Here is a 15,883-nt window from a genome sequence, read left to right on the forward strand (position 1 = left end):
ACCCATGGGGTAGCAATGTCCACAGGGTAGAGGTGTCCCACCCATGGGGCAGCAATATCCACAGGATGGAGGTGTCCCAGCCACAGGGCAGTGATGTCCACAGGGTAGAGGTGTCCCACCCATGGGGCAGTGATGTCCACAGGGTAGAGGTGTCCCAGCCACAGGGCAGTGATGTCCACAGGGTAGAGGTGTCCCACCCATGGGGCAGTGATGTCCACAGGGTAGAGGTGTCCCAGCCACAGGGCAGTGATGTCCACAGGATGGAAGTGTCCCACCCATGGGGTAGCAATGTCCACAGGGTAGAGGTGTCCCACCCATGGGGCAGCAATGTCCACAGGATGGAGGTGTCCCAGCCACAGGGCAGTGATGTCCACAGGGTAGAGGTGTCCCACCCATGGGGCAGTGATGTCCACAGGTACCTCTCATGGGCTCTGCAGCCCGAAGCTCTCTCCAGGTCCCTGATAGTCTGTTCCCCGGCTCCTGCGCCCCGGGGGTGACCGGGCTCTGTGGTCCCCGTCCCTTAGGAGCACGGGTGGTGCCACCACGGCTCGAACCGACACACCCGGGGCACTTCCAGCCTTGGCGACCTCCCCTCCCCGGCACTCGCGGACCGTGAGGTCCCCCCCGCAGCCAGTGGCCTCCTGAACAAGCGGCACACAGCAGCACCGCGCCTGCGGGCAGCCTGCCCTTGCCCTTTTCCTTTTTTCATCTCTTTTTTTTCCCCCCTCCAGGACCGGGGCTGCGGGCCGGGGCGCACGGGAGCGCCGCGCCGCGCCCCGACGGGACGGGACGGGACGGGACGGGACGGGGCCGCAGCACCGCTCCCCTGCCAGCAGCGACCCGGGCCGCCGCCCCGAGGGGCCGGGAGGCACCGATGGGCGCCCGGCAGCGCCGCGCCCTGCCCGCCCCGCCGCCGCCGCCCGCCCCCGGCCCCGCCCGGCCGCGGCCCCGCCCGCCCCGCGGGCCGGTCTCGGCGGGAGCCGCCGCTCGGCCGGAGCGGGGCTGGCGGCGGCGGGTGAGTACGGCGGCGGGTCCGGGGCGGGGGGGGGGGGAAGGGACACGGACCCCCCCACCTCCCCCGGCTTGTGGCTTTGGCAGAGGGGAGAGGCGGCGGGGACACCGGGCGGCGGCGGGGCCGGGTCCCCCGGGTGGCAGCGGGTGCCAGCCGCGTCTGCGGAGGGGACGTCGGGTGCAGGCGTCGGGGCGGCCGCAGCGGCGGCTGGCCGTGCGGGGGGCTGGGGGCACAGCCGCGCTCGGCTCCCCGCCACGGGAACCTGGGAGGCCGGAGCTCCTCGGATGCTCTTTCAAAAGCTTCTTTATTACTAAGGTTTGGATGGGTACCAAACCCTAACTGGTAGTAATAATAATAATAATAATAATGATGATGATAATAGCAAATTCAGATAAAGGCAGGAAGGAATCTCCCTAATGACACGCTCGCGCTTCGGCGCGTCTCTGCCCGGCGTTCCTCTTGGCACGTCTGCCGGTGGTTAAAGGTCTCCAGCCCGCCCGGTGTGGAAGGACAGGCTGTAAGCGCCGTGGAGGGACGGGGTGTGGAGGTGGATTTCTGCTTGGTGGCGGTGGGAGAGATTCAAAACTCTTTTCGTTTCTTGTGTTGCTGGAAAAGAGTGTTTTTCTGAGTAATGCTTAGTAGACCCTATGAATCACCATCTGCATAACTTTGTATGGGGGATGCTATTCTCAGCATCTCACTGGAACTATGTAAACTATTACCATTCGTATCTGTTTGTCCGCGCGACGCGCAAATCTGTTTTCCCGGAAAGACTATTTCAGAGCAGGTCAAAGGAGGAGACGGGCCAGAACAGAATGGCAGGGTGGCTCGGCGGGTGGAGATGGGTGTTTGGGAGCCGGCATTGCCGTCATCGGAGGGGCAGCCCCTCTGTGGAAGCCTGCGCTGGAAACACTCAGCAGGAGATGTGATGTGCAGGGTGCTGAGTGCCCGAGGAGCGGAGCTGGGAGCAGGCTTGGGGAGCAGGGACTCAGGTCCTGCCCCAGCATCACACCTCGCTTCCCGCCCCTACTCCTCCGGCCTCTTCTTCCAGCGGTTGGTGCGCCGAGAAAAACATCATAGGTCTTTTAAAGAGGCTCAGGAGAGCTGTGCCAGCCCAAGATGGGGTTTGGCAAGGGGACGGTGCGATGGCAATGTCACCCAGCGCGGAGGAGCCGCCCCCGCACACGTGCTGCGGGAGCACGTGCCGGGTAGGCTGGAGGAGCTTTCAGCGTTGCACCCCGCGCTGCGCGGGTTTTGTCAGGAGAGAAGAGTTTATTCTCTCGAGCTGTCAATCCGTCACCTCCCGGAGGCTCTCCTCCGCCTTCCCTCCACGTCCGCCTCCCTCTCGCTGCCAGCGCTCCCAGATGTGCGCAGCGCCGGTAGCTGCAAAATTCCCCGTGCCCCGGCGGGGGAATCGCAGCATCTCCCAAACCTCACCAGGGGAATCACAGCATCTCCCAAACCTCACCAGGGGAATCGCAGCATCTCCCAAACCTCACCAGGCTGACCCCAAAATGAGGAGAGCGTTGACTGCAGGAGCTGAACATTTCAACTCTTGGTGCTGTTTCAATCCAGGCTTTCAGTGTGGAGCGACCTGTAATTTCCAGGTAGTTTGATCGAGAGCTTTGCTGTAGGGTTTTTTGGGTCGTGGGTTTTTTTTTTCAAATAATATTGGCTGAAAATTTTCCAGGTAAATGCGATGCTTTCAAAAGGAGCTGGATTCACGGGTCAGTAGGGTCCTTGTGCTCTCCTGAGCATCTACTGCTGCAAGGCAGCATGAGCCCAGCTTGACTGCTGTGTGCTGCCCGTGTTTGGGGGTGAGTTGGAGGACGCTGATCCCTAATAGCGCCTTTAACCGGTCTCTAACAGTCCCTTCTCCGTCTCAGCTCAGCCAAGCCCCTGCCATTCAGGAGGGAGCATCTAAACACATCCCCTCATTATGGGGGGAAGCTCTCCCTCTTCTCAGCCCAGAAACACCACGTCCTTCCCGGCGGGTGACTGCGGCTGCTGGCGGGGACCACCGGCCACCGCCAGCCCGGGCGGCAATTCAGGCTTGTGACCACGGGACGAGAGCTGGAGCATGTTGTCGGGGCTCCCCGTCCCGTAGCCTTCCTGCAGGTTTGCTAAATCCCTCTTCTCATCAGATTTCTTCATTAAACGTAGATTAGATCAGATGGTGTTTCTTTCACTACGAAGTAATTTGGCTTTCCATTTAGTGGGCCCATCTGATAAATAATGGCTTGAAATAATGTAATTCCACCCGCCCTTGATCACGCCGAGTCTGTGCTGGGCTTCTGCTCCCTCCTTAGCTCTGGCTTGGCACTTCCAAATCTCAGGGTACAATTGGAGTCCCCACTGTAGGAGGAGAGCCCTGCCTGGAGGAATGGAGACCAAAGGCACCAGATTATCTTCATTTTACTGACATACAGGAAAAGTGATGAAGGCAGAGGTGGGGGCTGAGCGTGGGTCACCCAGCTCTCCATCCACCTCTGCGCTTGAGCCCCATCTCCGTCCTGGACAGCCCCCAACATGCAGGCTCTCCACTGGCACTGCCACCACGAGAAGCCCTCGCAGAGGAGTCACCCAAGACTGAATCTGTAAGGGGGTGCTGGTGCGTAATTCCCACATGGTCCAAAGCTTTTTTGTCCATCAAGAAGTGGGAGCTGAACCTGCATCTTCTTGCTGGGCAGCGAGCAAGGCCAGAGGGGACGTGGTGGGACCTCTCTGCCTCCCTGGTTGCTGGTGCTGTTTGGTTACTTGGGGGCTGGGGATCCCCAAGCCCGGAGAGCAGATGCTTGTTGTTTGCTGGAGAAAGCAAGGGGTAGCGACAGCCCCAGAGATCAGAAACCAGCTCCCCCTCCCCAAATTTTCCTGCGCTGGGGAAGGACGGTTGCTCTCAGCGTGTGACATTGAGCTGAGAAGTGCCACCCAGCAGGAACGTGTGGCACGGGCTCATCTCTTTGGTTGTCAAACCAGCCCCAAGCCACCCTGACGGGGACGGTGAAGGTGGTGATAACACCTGTGGGATCGATCGTGCCGGGGAGCTGAGAAGGTGCGCACCCAGGGGAGCAAGATTTGATGTGCAACAGCTCGTTTGGATGAAGATTGAGCAGACTCTCCCAGCGTCAGGGTATTTACCCCACCTGAAGCCCCTCTGTGCTTCTGGAGTATCTCGAAATGGGACATCATAGCTGGGTCAGCAAGAGCCTCATAGATCTCTGTGGTCTGTTGCCTCAAACCCCCTGACCAGCATAGCAGAAGCCCCCTCCGAGGGTTTAGCTGGTATCCAGCACATTCCTGACTTTTAACAGAGATACAGAGTGATTCCTGCTCCCGTCCTTGCTCTGAGCTTGGTCGTGGTGGGGAGCGCAGCTATCGTGGGCTCCATCAGTCACGGGAGAGCTCTTTGGGGTCCCCGCTTGCTCGGCGTCTCGGGAGCCATCCCTAGATGAGGTACCCTGGGTTGCCAGCATCTGAGGGTTGATTTTTCCCTGAAATAGCATCTCTGTGACTTTCAGAGATGGTACTTGGCCCTTTTCCCTGAGAAAGCAAGAGGCAGTGCAGCCCCGAATCCCCTGGGGCGCAGGCTTTCGAGCAGCGATGCCGGACACCTACTGTCACCGCAGGACTGATTTACCTCCAGTTTCAGAGGAGAAAACATGTGCACTGATAATTCAGAAACGATGACATCTTAAATTTACGTCCCTCTCCCTAACCTCTTCCCTAAGCCTTGCTTTGATCAGAAACCCAGCTGGCGTTCCTCCGAGCTTGGGAGGAAGTCTGGAATAAAACCTAAAGACGAGCTATGCAAGTCCCCGGAGCCGCCTCCGTAGCTCCCCTGGCTGGGGTTTCCATCCTGCCTCCATGGGAGCGCTGCGTCGTTTCTTGAAAATGAGGCTATTTTTACGAGGCTGTTGGGACATTTATGGGACCAAACTGGCAGCTGACGTTGCTCTGTGAAGGGCTTCCTATCTGAGATGGTGGAAACGCCCCTTCTGATGGTCAATAATAAGTAGCTGAAGAGTGTGCAACCCCCAGAGAGGTCCTAGCTCAGTAGTTTTCTCCTCTGGTATGTCTTCTTCCGTGACCTTGTCCCTCTCAAACCCAGTCCCTTTCTTGTCTTGCAGGACGTGGGCTCCCTCATGCCCTGTCTCGCTCTTCTCCCCTCCTAAAACCTCCTTCTGAAGGATGGCAGCTGCCTCTTTCCGCTATGGCATGACCATCACCGGGGCCGTGCTGCTGGTGACGGGGACGCTGTGCTTTGCCTGGTGGAGCGACGGGGAGGTGGGCACCCCGGCCAGCAGCGGGGCTCGCCTCCTGCCTCCCCAGGAAGCCCAGGTGGTTCCCGGCTCCTCCTCCAGTGCCCTGCTCCGTTCCGTCAGCTTCTTCTTCTGCGGCATCGGTGGCATCCTCCTCCTCTTCGGGCTCCTCTGGTCCGTGAAAGCCAACGCCAGGGTGGTCTCCCGCCGCTACCAGTACCATTTCCCCAGGGACCTACAGTACTTCACCGCGGAGCCTCTGGAGAAGTGGAACTGCAGGTGGGTGCCGTGTCCCCCCGCGGCGCTTGGGTGGGAAGAAGTCGGGGGTGCGTTCGACTGTCCCGGCACGGCCGTGTACCTAAGCCTGCTCTCAGGCTTGCTCACGGGCGAGCTCAGATGAGCGGTAACGCCGCCACGCTGCCGGCCACTGCTCAGACCCTGTTCCGTGCTCCCCTCCTGCTCCCTGAGCAGAAGCTCTTGCTCATTAATGTCAACCCTCGCCCGAGCCCCCGCACCCTCCCCTCCCTGCAGGCTCCCTCCGTGCCCACGCTGGCTGCTCCCACGGCCAGCTCAGCCGCAGACGGCTCTCCTTGTCCTGAGGGGCCGTCGCCGGCCGAGGCAGACGTCTCCTTAGCAGAGCCACCGAGCAGAAGACCGCGCTGGTTTTCTGGCGGAGCGCCTGGATTTGGGGGTGGGGGGGGGTCATCCAGACCTCCAGCTGTGGAAACCTTCCCCGGAGCTACAGGTCTGCAGTGCTCTGTAAGGATGATGGGGTTTGTGCCGTCTTTAATGGAAGCAAAAGCTATGTTAAAAGGGAGTTAAAAGAACAAAAGAAGGAAAATAATCCTCAGATTGGCATTGAGATGGGAGTGCAGGTGGAGGGTCCCTCTATGAAGCCCGTTTTGGGGTGTGGGAAGACCCCTCACCCCCCCAAACACCACTGCTGCTTGTCAGGGCCCCAGACTCTTCCTGTGTGAGCCCGAGATTCGTTCCCACTTCTTGATTTAAAAGTTCTTTGATCAAAAGGGGTTTTTTTCCAGAGACTGCTGTGGAAGCCGAGCCAGCCAGCCCTTCCCAGTGCTGTTTTATGGGGTCACAGCAAAGATCTTGTTGGCTCCAGCATAAATTGGGCTCTGGGGAAAAGCAGCACTAAAAGAAACTCTTAAGAACATAAAACCATAAAAATTCAGTTGGGGCGGGAGGCACGTTCCTGGTTCTCTGGGGGTTTCGGTGCCCATCTGAATATCTGGGGGTGAGATCGTAAGCTGGTCTGGGCAGCCTGGGGGGTTTTCCTCCTCCCATGGAGGGCTTTGCTGTGTGCCCCATGGGGAACGTCCCCTTCCCCGAGCTCCCGGCTCCCGTGCTGGACGGGCAGTCGTTGCCCCAGCATTGCCCGTGCTGCAGCAGCTCCTGCAGCCCCAGCTGTGCTGGCATTCACGCAGCAAAGCCCTCCAAAGCAGAAAACACCGCTCCGCAGAGGGTTGGCAGCGTGACATCCTGTGCTGGGAGAAACCGCCCTCTCCGCATTTCCAAGGCAGCATCCCTTTGCAAGCTGAGGCTGTTTGGCAAAAGCCACGGTGTGGATGCCCGGGGTGGTAAGTCCGGGACAGGGGGATGCTGAGTTCTGGATCCCTGCAGAGCGTCGCAGCTTTCCCTTCGGACCAGCTGTGCCCCTCCGATGCCCGCAGCCTCCCCGGGCATGCCTCGCTGGGTTTTCATCTGCAAAAGCAAGCGGCCAGTGGGTTGCTTTCAACGTCTGCCCGTCTTTGGGGCCGCACCGTTTCGTAGGGTGCCGAGCGGGGCCATGCGCAGGGTGAAGGCTGGGCGGAGGTTTTCCCTGAACACGAGCCGTGATTGCTCAGCAAAGCACTGCTGGAAGTGGCACCGGGCTTGGCCGGTGCACGGAGGGCTCCGGTGGGCAGGAGGGTGGGGTGCGACCGCATTGAACCGGGACGCCTGGCTCTCGCCCGGCTGCTCGTGCCAAACCGCTCGCTCAGCTGCCGGCAGCCTCTGTGACTTCGGGGTTCGGCAGATGATGAGGATGCTCTCCTGCCCCTGGGAAGCCGCGCGGTGCAGATCGGGGGGCAGATGTCTCGAGAGCCAGCACCTCTGCTGCTTTGTGGTCAGCCGCACCTACAGTTACAGCTCTTGGCGCCGGGGCCGGCAGCTCTTCGAGGCTGCCTTGCCAGGCCGCCCTTCCTCTTCTTGGGTGAGGGGTTGATAAACTCAGTGGGAACTGGGTGACGGTGGCTTGTTGCAAGGTCTGATGGATGGTGCCCTTCCTCCTGCACGGCTCCCCGCCCTCCTGGTGCTGGGAAGGGGCTGATACAGTCTTCCCTTGACTCTGGGCACGCAAAACCTGCCCGTGTGCCGTCCCCAGCGCACACGTGTCCACCATGCTCAGGGATGCTCCAGCCAATGGAGTTGATGGGTGCTGGGATGCTCCGGCTGACGGGGCACTGGGATGCGCCAGTTGATGGGTGCTGGGATGCTCTGGTTGACGGGGCACTGGGATGCGCCAGTTGATGGGTGCTGGGATGCTCCGGCTGACGGGGCACTGGGATGGCTCTGGTTGATGGGGCACAGGGATGCTCCAGCTGACAAGTGCTGGGGTGCCCCAGCTGTTGGGTGCTGGGATGCTCCGGTTGACAGGGTGAGCTGCTGAGTCTCTTCTTCTTCCCTTGCAGCACCTGGGACACCAGCGCCATCCCCACCTATGAAGAAGCCCTGGCCTGCAGACCTGCCCACGGTGCCCCAGCCTACGTCCAGCCCCCGGGGAGGAAGGAGGAGCTCACGCCGCCCCTGTACCGCTACCTGGAGGAGGATGAGAGCTGGCAGGGCGGCCGCCGGCGCAGCTCCTCCGACAGCGCCTTGTTCCGCCCCAGCCCGTCCTGGCTGGAGACCCAGCGCCCCGGGGAGCCGCAGGCAACGCCTCCCCCCAGCTACGAAAACATCAGCATCCGGGGCGTCTGAGCTGGTGGCAGCGGGGGGCCAGGACTCCGTGGGTGGCTGCCCGGTCCCTTGGCTTTAAACCGAGTCCCTTCCATTGCTGGGGTGAGAGGAGGGTGGGCGAGGAGGGGGAAGGTGGCGGGGTCCGTCTGGCTTTCCGAGCCGTCGGTCCGGGGCTGTCGGGATTGCGGGTCCTATGGGTGATGCGTTCGGAGCGGCGGGGGTAACTGGCATGTTTGAAAGCCTTCGTATTTTTAATAAAACCACTGCTCGTTGCAGATGCTTTGCATTCCCTCCTCTGACCAACCCTGGGGAGCTCGTATCAGGCCAGGGGCTGCCCACTCAAAGCAAGAGCTGTATAATAAAAACTGCAGCAAAGAACGAGGAATCTGGCTGGAGAAAAAACAGCTCCGTGCTGCCCTGTTGGCTCCTCTGCCTTTTCAATGCCCCTTCCAGCCGTATCTCCATCCCTTCCACCTCGTGGCTTTCCCCACGCCTCACTTCATTTGGTTTAGAGATGCTCAGTGGCTCGTGTGCGCGTTCAGGGCATCCAAGTGCACTCGGCATTTCAGGCAGTATCTTATAAAAAGACACCCTGAGCGGCTCAGCCCCCTCCCTGCCCACCACGGATGGGTTTGCAGCCTTGCCCAGAGGAAATGCCAACTTCATCGGGGCCTGCTGCCGGTTGCTGCGTCCCACTGAAATAACGGGCTGCCCTGGGACCCTGCAGAGCTGCAGGGCTGTGGGTAGGCTGCGGAGCCACAGCCAGATGTGACATACGGTTTATAATATAAAAGATTATTTTTCATAAGCCGGGTATATGTGCTCCCACGTGGGCAGGCAAGCGAGGGAACAAACCGAAGGCTAATTAAAGCCACTGCTATTGTCTGGCTGTCGGATGTGCGGTGGGAAGGGGACACCTTTTAACACCTCTGCTCCATCTCAAGCCAACACAGGGCACACGGACGCGATGTCCTCACTCCCCTGGGTGGACTGACCCTGCTCCATCCTTCCCCAGCTTTAGCCCCCCCTTCGCAGCCCGGTTGCTGCCCCGCTGAGGGGGGGGCTAACCCCACCAGTGGTTCCCCAGCACCCAGCCGGAGCGAGGCGGGGGGCTATTCCCAACCCACCAGCCTCCAAAAAGACCCCAGAGCGCTCCCTCCTCCTCTGCTGCCGCCCCACAGCCCTGGAAAACATGCTGCGCCCTGGCGTCCCCCTTATTTTGGGGCTCTGCCAGCTCTGATTTACGGCCAAGTCCGGCTCCAGCCCCCAGGGCTGGGAAAGTCCCGTTGGGACCAGCTGCTGTCCCGGTCCCCGTCTCTGCTGCCGTGCCCCCCTCTCCCTCCCCGTCCCTTCCCCAGGCGTGGGGTCCGGCCGCGTGTGCCTGCAGGGAAGGTTACCCGGACACGTGCCGGGCGGCTTCACTGGAGTGTGAACGGCGGGTTGGTGTTTGCATTCATTACAAACCCATTAAAAACCGGCTGGCTCAGCCCTGGGCAGGAGCAGGCTCAACGTGCAGCTGATCCTCAGCCCCCGGCAGCCTCCAGAGAAAGAAACCACTCCTTGCCTTACTCCGGAGGTGCGCGCAGCAGGCAGCAGGCAGCGGCCGCAGGTAAACGGCTTCCCGGCATCTCTCCTCCCCTGCCTCTCCCAGCCGGCGCCCATGGCCGAGGAGAAGACCTTTCGCTATGGGTTCATCATGCTGGGTTTCTTCCTGGTGATGACGGGAATGTTCATCATGAGCGTGGAAAAGCCCCAGATCTACATCACCTTCTGCGCCCTGGGCGTCCTGCTCGTAGCCGTGGGCATCACCTGGAGCATGTGCCAGTGCTACCCGAAGGTAGGGCCCGTCCCGCCGCCGCACGCCTCGGGGGGCTCAAGGGCTCAGCCAGGTTTGGGTGGCTTCAGCTCCTTGTCCCACTTTACTACTGCGGACGTGTAGCCTCGGGCCGTGCCTCGGTTTCCCCATCCATAGGGTGGGGTAGCGGCAGGTCCCGGGGGAAAGCCAGCTGGGGCGATCCGGAGGGGGAAGTGTTGGTTTGGGGGGGCTCTCGCCCTGCTGCACCTCCCCACTGATGCCTGCAGGATGCGGCCCCGCTGCCTCCCCCCCCCCGTGCCCCTGCACCTCCCGGAGCCTGGGGCTTTGCCAAACAGGCAGCGGGGAATAAGCCCGGGAAATCGGCTCCTGTTCATCTCTCCCATGCAAATCCCCCTCAAACCAGCCCCTTCCTTGCACCCGCGGGGCCTGGGGGCTCGGCAGGCTCTCAGGACTTCAGAAGAAGGAGCTGTCGTGGCCGTGGAGGTCTGGAGGGGCCCGGCCCCCCCGAGCACAGCCCTTACCTGCCGGTCTCCTTGGCAGAGGGCACCGCCGGCACGGCAGGATGGCCACGCGTCCCTGCCCCGGGAAACGGAGCTGGCAGAAAAGGCTTTTTTCCAAGGAGACGGCGGCTGTGGCGCTGATCTCAGTGCTGCAGGACGGCCCGTCCACAGCTTGGCTGCACCCCGAAATGTGGGGCGGCGCATGGGACTCCAGGACCCGGGACCAGCTGGGACCCCCAGGACCGGCCGAGTCCCCTGGGACCGGCGTGAAGCTGACCCCAGCTCCTCCCAAAGCCGAGCTCAGCCCAGGCAAGGAGGGAGATGTGGCTTTGTCACTGTGCTCAGGGCTCAAGGACGGGGCACCCTCGGTGTTGTCCCTGGCCGCTGACCTCCCCCGTGGGCCCTGGGACCCCCCTGGGCTCAGGGACACGCATGACCCCGCTGGGGACAAGGTGCTGAGCGCGAGGCAGCACTGAGTTCATTCAATCCCATATTGATTTCCCCCAAAAAACCCATTTCCAAGCAAGACATCCAAATGTGCTGGGAAAAGACCGAAAACCCAGCCGAAGGGACATCCCGCACTTTTTACCACTAACGAGGGCCGAGGCTCCCCACGACGCCCGGCGCAGCCCCCCGGGCTCTGCGTTTCTTTTCCCCGCAGATAACATTTGTTCCCGTGGACCTCGAGGCTGAGCGGTTCCTGGAACACAAACCCATCGTGCTGCCGGAGAGGGACACCTGGTAGGTCCCAGCACCCGGCCCCAGTGGCCGTTTTCCTTTTGGTGGGTGTTTTCATCTGTACACACAGTTATCTGCGTGCCCCCGGGGACAAGGGCAGTGTCTGAGCACACTGGCACCCGGGACAACTACACCTATTGCAGCAAAAAACGACGAGCGGGGGCCGGGGTGGGGGAGGCGAGGGCTGGCTGAGCCCCCCGGGGCCGGGGCCGGAGTGATGCTGGAGGGTGCAAAGCATCCAGCTGCGTTCCTGCGGGCATCGCCCTGCAAGGGCCCGCTGGCTCGGCTGCCAGCGTGGGCAGCGGTGTGGCCTCTAAAGCACCCGATGGAGTCCTGCGTCCATGTCCCCGAGCATCTCCTGGCTCCCTGGGGGTCTAGGTCCTGCTTAGCACCCCGTTCCTCCTTCGCCCACAGCTTGATTGTACCCTGCCCCAACCAAGAGGCCACCAGCACCTACGAGAAAAGCCTGCCGTCCTACGAGCAGATCCAGAGGCAGGCGGTGGGCTCGGCCCCGCTCCCACCCACGGCCCAGCCCAGACCCCGCAGCTGCTCCCAGCTGGCCGTGCAGGCGAAAGCAGAGGTCCACCAGGAGCTGGGGGGTGCTGGGGACCCCCCCCGAGAACCGGCGCCTTGGCTGGAAACAGCGGCAGGCAGCCGGTACGTGAGACCCACGGGCTCGGGGTGGCACCGGCGGGATGCGGGGTGAAACCGGGGGGTGGTCAGACCCCCGGCGTGGGGGGAGGGAGAGGAGGCAGAAGGGTCTTTGCTTGCACAGCACCAACCACCGACCGCCCAGCCCCGCTGGAGCCCGGACAGTGTCCCAGCCCATGGGGTCTCTCAGTACCAAATTATTTACCAGGGTGAAATCAGGAGGAAATCTGGATTGCTTTTGGTTGTGATTTGCATTTTACTTTTATTTCATTTTATAAATATGAACAATGTCCCTCACCAGAATAAATCCCAAGTTCCTGGTCAAACTTTGATAGAAATGAGATGCTCACTACGTGTCCCTCAAACCAGATGCCACGTATGATGCCCATGCACTGGTCCAGGAGATCCCAAAAGCGCTTTGCAGGCAATGGGGGTCACCGTGCAGCCTCGGGGCGTAGGACTCGGGTACCCCCTCTGCCAAAATGCAGCTGCAGCGGGGAGGGGGCACTCTGCTTTCTCCCCGGGATGCAGGCACAGCGTGTGAGGGCAGCTGCTACTTTGTCCCATGGGCAGGAGAGGGAACCTGGCAGGCGGGTTGTCCCCGTAAAGGCAAACACCGGGGGCTGAGATAGGGCCCTCCCGGGGTGCCCCAGCCACCCAGCAAGGGGACTGGTGATGCTGGGATGCTGGTTGAGCAACGCAGAGCCCAGCAGCCGCCGCCTCTGGGGGAAACCCCAGCTCCAGCCCAGCTGTGTTTAGTGTAACCCCTGCTCTGCCCTCTCTGTTCCTGTAGCCCCCCCCAAGGGGACGCGCCGCTGGCATCTCTCCTGGAGGACATGGACACGCCATCACTGGAGGGCTCCGTGCCTGGCAGCCCTGCGCCACGGGGCCGACCCCCCCCACCATCTGCCGCCCGCTCCAGCTGCATCCCAACCAGATCCCCGGAGGGGGGAGAGCACCCCGGTTCCCCCCGCAAAGGTACGGGGGAGGAGGATGACCTCTATTATGGGCTCCAAGAGGGGCCAGAAGCTCTGCTCGAGGATAGCGACTGCCTTTTTGAGCCTGAAAACTGATTTCCCGGAGAGAACGGCCATTTGGCGTGGACCCATCTCGTGGAGGGGACGCAGACATCGCAGCCTGGAAGAAAAGGGCTGGGGCTGCCCCCCGAAAGCACAGCGTCTGCAGCATGGAGGAGCCCCCAGGCTCCTGCCCGTCCCCCGTGCCATGCTGCGCCCCTTGCGCCCACCCAGCCGCACAGGAGGCTGCCATCCTGCAAAACCCGAGGGGGGCATCACCATCTCCTGACCCCTAAATTTCCGCAGCAGAGGGGACAGCAAGGCCTCCCTCACCGGAACCCTTTGGGTGGGCACAGATAAGCACAAATGCTGGGCTGGGCAGTATCTGGGCTAAATAACGTCCTTAGGAAGGGAAAAGATTAGCTTTGCTGCTTAAAACAGGATCAGCGTTTAGGTAGGCAAAGATTTATTCACCCCAGGTAGGCTTTACGAGGCAGAGATGTCCACAAAGCCTTCTTCCCACTTATATCAAAGCCGCTCAGGAATTAAAATCGGATCCTGAGACTCTGGCAGCAGGCAGCCTTCATGTCTCCAGGTTTGAGAGGGATGATGGGGGGGACAGACAGCGCTGTCCCCCATCTCCTGCACAAGGAACAGCTTTCGGCACCGGCGGGGACAGAGAGAGGAAGACTTGGCTGAGCCAAAACCCCGGTGATGGCTGTGGCTTCCCCAGGGCTGCTTGAGGCGGTGGCTTTGGTCAGCATTTTCTCTCCGCTGGGTCAGTGTCAACAGCCGCAGCGCTGCGGGTGGCTTTGCGTTCCGGCACCCGTCGTCCCCAAACTCCTTCTCAATAATAAGTGTTCGTTTCAAGTCACGCTGAGGGAGCTAAGCCTGGTTTGTCACCACGACAGGGGCAACGCAGCGGCTTTCCGCAGCCCATTTGCAACACGCAGAGACGGCAGCGCCGGCGGGAGCTGTGACCTCCGCCTGCCCTTCGGCTGCTCGGGGCCGCGGGGATCTGCGTGGCGGAGCCTCCCTGGGGTGGCTGGGTTCGGATCAAAGCATCACCGGATCCAACAGTATGGGGATGCTGAGAGTCCCTCACCCTGTTTTGGGAAAGCCGGGCTGGATGCTGCGTGTGCCCGGCATGGCCCCAGGAAGCTTGGGAGCACGTATCTGCTGGCAGAGCGGCTCTTCAGCAAATTTATGTGGGTTTTCAAGCCCAAAAGCAGGGGGAAAGCTGTCCTCCGGCACCCGAGGGGCATGGAGCACGGGAGCCCTGGAAACGATGCTCCCCGCGCTCCCCTGCCGCCCAGGGAGCGCTTTGGTGGTACAATCCAGGGTGGTGCAAGAAATGGCTCTGCCTGGGGGCTTCATGGCCCTGTGACACCCTTCCTGGCGTTGCTGCACCCCTTGCTCACCTTGGCGTCACCGCAGCAGCAAGGGGAAAAGGGCAGGCAGCACTCGGGGTGTTTATGGCCAGCGGTGCCGTCAGGAGGGTGGGGAACAAAGACACCGGTGTTTGCTAAATATTGCCAGCAGGATTGCAAGCGGCTGTCCAAGAGGAAGCATTACCCAACTGTTTACACTTGCTCGACTCCTGCTTGTCCTTCCCGACAGGGGAGAGCGTGGTGGCCGCGGGGACGCCATTCGGATGGGGCCACATCTCGCCGGGTTCCGGAGGGTGCCCGGGGCAGGACGTGGCTCTGCATCGCCGGCTCGTATTGAGCGCAGGAATCTTGTAGAGACCCGAAAGCTTTTGCCCGTCTCATGTCCTGGGACTCACCACCGCTTTTGGCAAAAGAAACTTAATTTTCAAAAGCATTTCCCTCGGGCAGGGGCAGAGGAGAGGGCTGAGACGGGGGGCTGGAGCCTCTGCCCACCCAGGAGCCCTTTGTGCAGCTGGATTGGGGTCCCCGCGTCCCTCAGCCAAGCACCCTTGCCCTGCCCACGGGCGGGAGGACCGGGCACAGAGGCTGCCGGACCCGAAGGGTTCAGCCCCCCACGCCGGCAGAGGTTAAACATTGCGAGACACGGGACATTCCTGCATGAAATTAAGAGCTCCGCAAGGCCCAAGGCCCCCCCCCCGCCCCGCCCGGCTCTCGGGGGTCGCAGCACCCGGCCGCTCCCCCACGCGTTTCACCCCACCCGCGGGAGCGCCGCCTCTGTGGGACGCCCACGTCCCGGGCACAGGCGGCTGGGACCGTCCCCGCCGCGGGGACCCGGTGCGGGGGAGGAGCGGGGTCGCGCTGCCGCCCACGCACCCCACGCGGGAGCGGGTCGCGCCGCGTGGCCTTGGCGGCGCGCGGGGGAAGGCTGCCCCAGCGCACCAGTGGTGTAGTGGTATCATGCAAGATTCCCATTCTTGCGACCCGGGTTCGATTCCCGGCTGGTGCAACGCGACTCTCGCGGTGGGGCCGTGAGCCTTCTCAGCATCAAATCACACCAACCTACCCCCAAAACGGGGATAAAAGCGTCTTTTTTTTTCTTCTGCAGCCACAGCGGGATGCTGGGGGGGGCCCTGGCCCAGCATCACCCTGCCCACTGCCAGCACCGCCCCAGAGCTCCGCGGGTCCCCCAGGGCTGGGGGGCAGCGGGGGATTTAGGTGCCCTTTCCCCCTTGGTGGGGTCTTCTCTCTCACCTTTTCTGCTCTCTCCTTCCTCCCCCCCAAAACAGGACCCCCCCTTTACACAGACACAGCCGGAGCGTACCAGAACGTAGGGAAGTGATCGTGCGCCTGTACTCGGCACTGGTGAGGCCGCACCTCGAATGCTGTGTTCAGTTTTGGGCCCCCCACTACAAGAGGGACATTGAGGGGCTGGAACGTGTGCAGAGAAGGGCAACGAAGCTGGTGAAGGGTCTGGAGCACAAGTCTGATGAGGAGCGGCTGAGGGAGCTGGGACTGTTTAGCCTGGAGAAAAGGAGGCTGAGGGGAGAC

The 15,883-nt window shown here is 61.8% G+C and overlaps 2 protein-coding genes and 1 non-coding gene across 4 annotated transcripts; all 3 read left to right on the top strand.

Annotated features, from left to right (window-relative positions):
- Positions 1 to 913: 913 nt before the first annotated feature.
- Positions 914 to 8,503, top strand: TMEM61 (transmembrane protein 61). Of its 2 annotated transcripts, none has more exons than XM_075508831.1 (3): positions 914 to 1,015; positions 5,140 to 5,550; positions 7,959 to 8,503. In XM_075508831.1, the coding sequence occupies exons 2-3, from the start codon at positions 5,201 to 5,203 to the stop codon at positions 8,242 to 8,244; spliced, it is 636 nt and encodes a 211-aa protein (XP_075364946.1). In that variant the 5' UTR covers positions 914 to 1,015; positions 5,140 to 5,200; the 3' UTR covers positions 8,245 to 8,503. The 2 variants fall into 2 exon arrangements, with proteins under 2 accessions (XP_075364946.1, XP_075364947.1); XM_075508832.1 differs by having other exon boundaries at positions 923 to 1,015; positions 5,121 to 5,550.
- A 1,380-nt stretch (positions 8,504 to 9,883) lies between these two features.
- BSND (barttin CLCNK type accessory subunit beta) lies at positions 9,884 to 13,001 on the top strand. The gene is made up of 4 exons (XM_075506643.1): positions 9,884 to 10,060; positions 11,201 to 11,280; positions 11,692 to 11,934; positions 12,722 to 13,001. Exons 1-4 carry the CDS (start codon positions 9,884 to 9,886, stop codon positions 12,999 to 13,001), a joined length of 780 nt encoding a protein of 259 aa, XP_075362758.1.
- Positions 13,002 to 15,270: 2,269 nt separating this feature from the next.
- On the top strand, positions 15,271 to 15,341 carry TRNAG-CCC (transfer RNA glycine (anticodon CCC)). The gene has a single exon. It is a non-coding gene; the product is annotated as a tRNA-Gly (tRNA).
- The last annotated feature ends 542 nt before the right edge of the window (positions 15,342 to 15,883 follow it).

Source organism: Mycteria americana, chromosome 7 (genome assembly GCF_035582795.1).
Source record: "Mycteria americana isolate JAX WOST 10 ecotype Jacksonville Zoo and Gardens chromosome 7, USCA_MyAme_1.0, whole genome shotgun sequence".
Taxonomy (NCBI): Eukaryota; Metazoa; Chordata; class Aves; order Ciconiiformes; family Ciconiidae; genus Mycteria; species Mycteria americana.

Excerpts from the sequence above, each read along its gene's own strand:
- TMEM61 (XM_075508831.1), top strand. The coding sequence starts at position 5,201 with ATGGCAGCTGCCTCTTTCCGCTATGGCATGACCATCACCGGGGCCGTG. Across the intron at positions 5,551-7,958 it reads CTGGAGAAGTGGAACTGCAG|CACCTGGGACACCAGCGCCA; the intron begins GTGGGTGCCGTG and ends CTTCCCTTGCAG.
- BSND (XM_075506643.1), top strand. The coding sequence starts at position 9,884 with ATGGCCGAGGAGAAGACCTTTCGCTATGGGTTCATCATGCTGGGTTTC. Across the intron at positions 10,061-11,200 it reads TGTGCCAGTGCTACCCGAAG|ATAACATTTGTTCCCGTGGA; the intron begins GTAGGGCCCGTC and ends TTTTCCCCGCAG. Across the intron at positions 11,281-11,691 it reads CTGCCGGAGAGGGACACCTG|CTTGATTGTACCCTGCCCCA; the intron begins GTAGGTCCCAGC and ends CTTCGCCCACAG.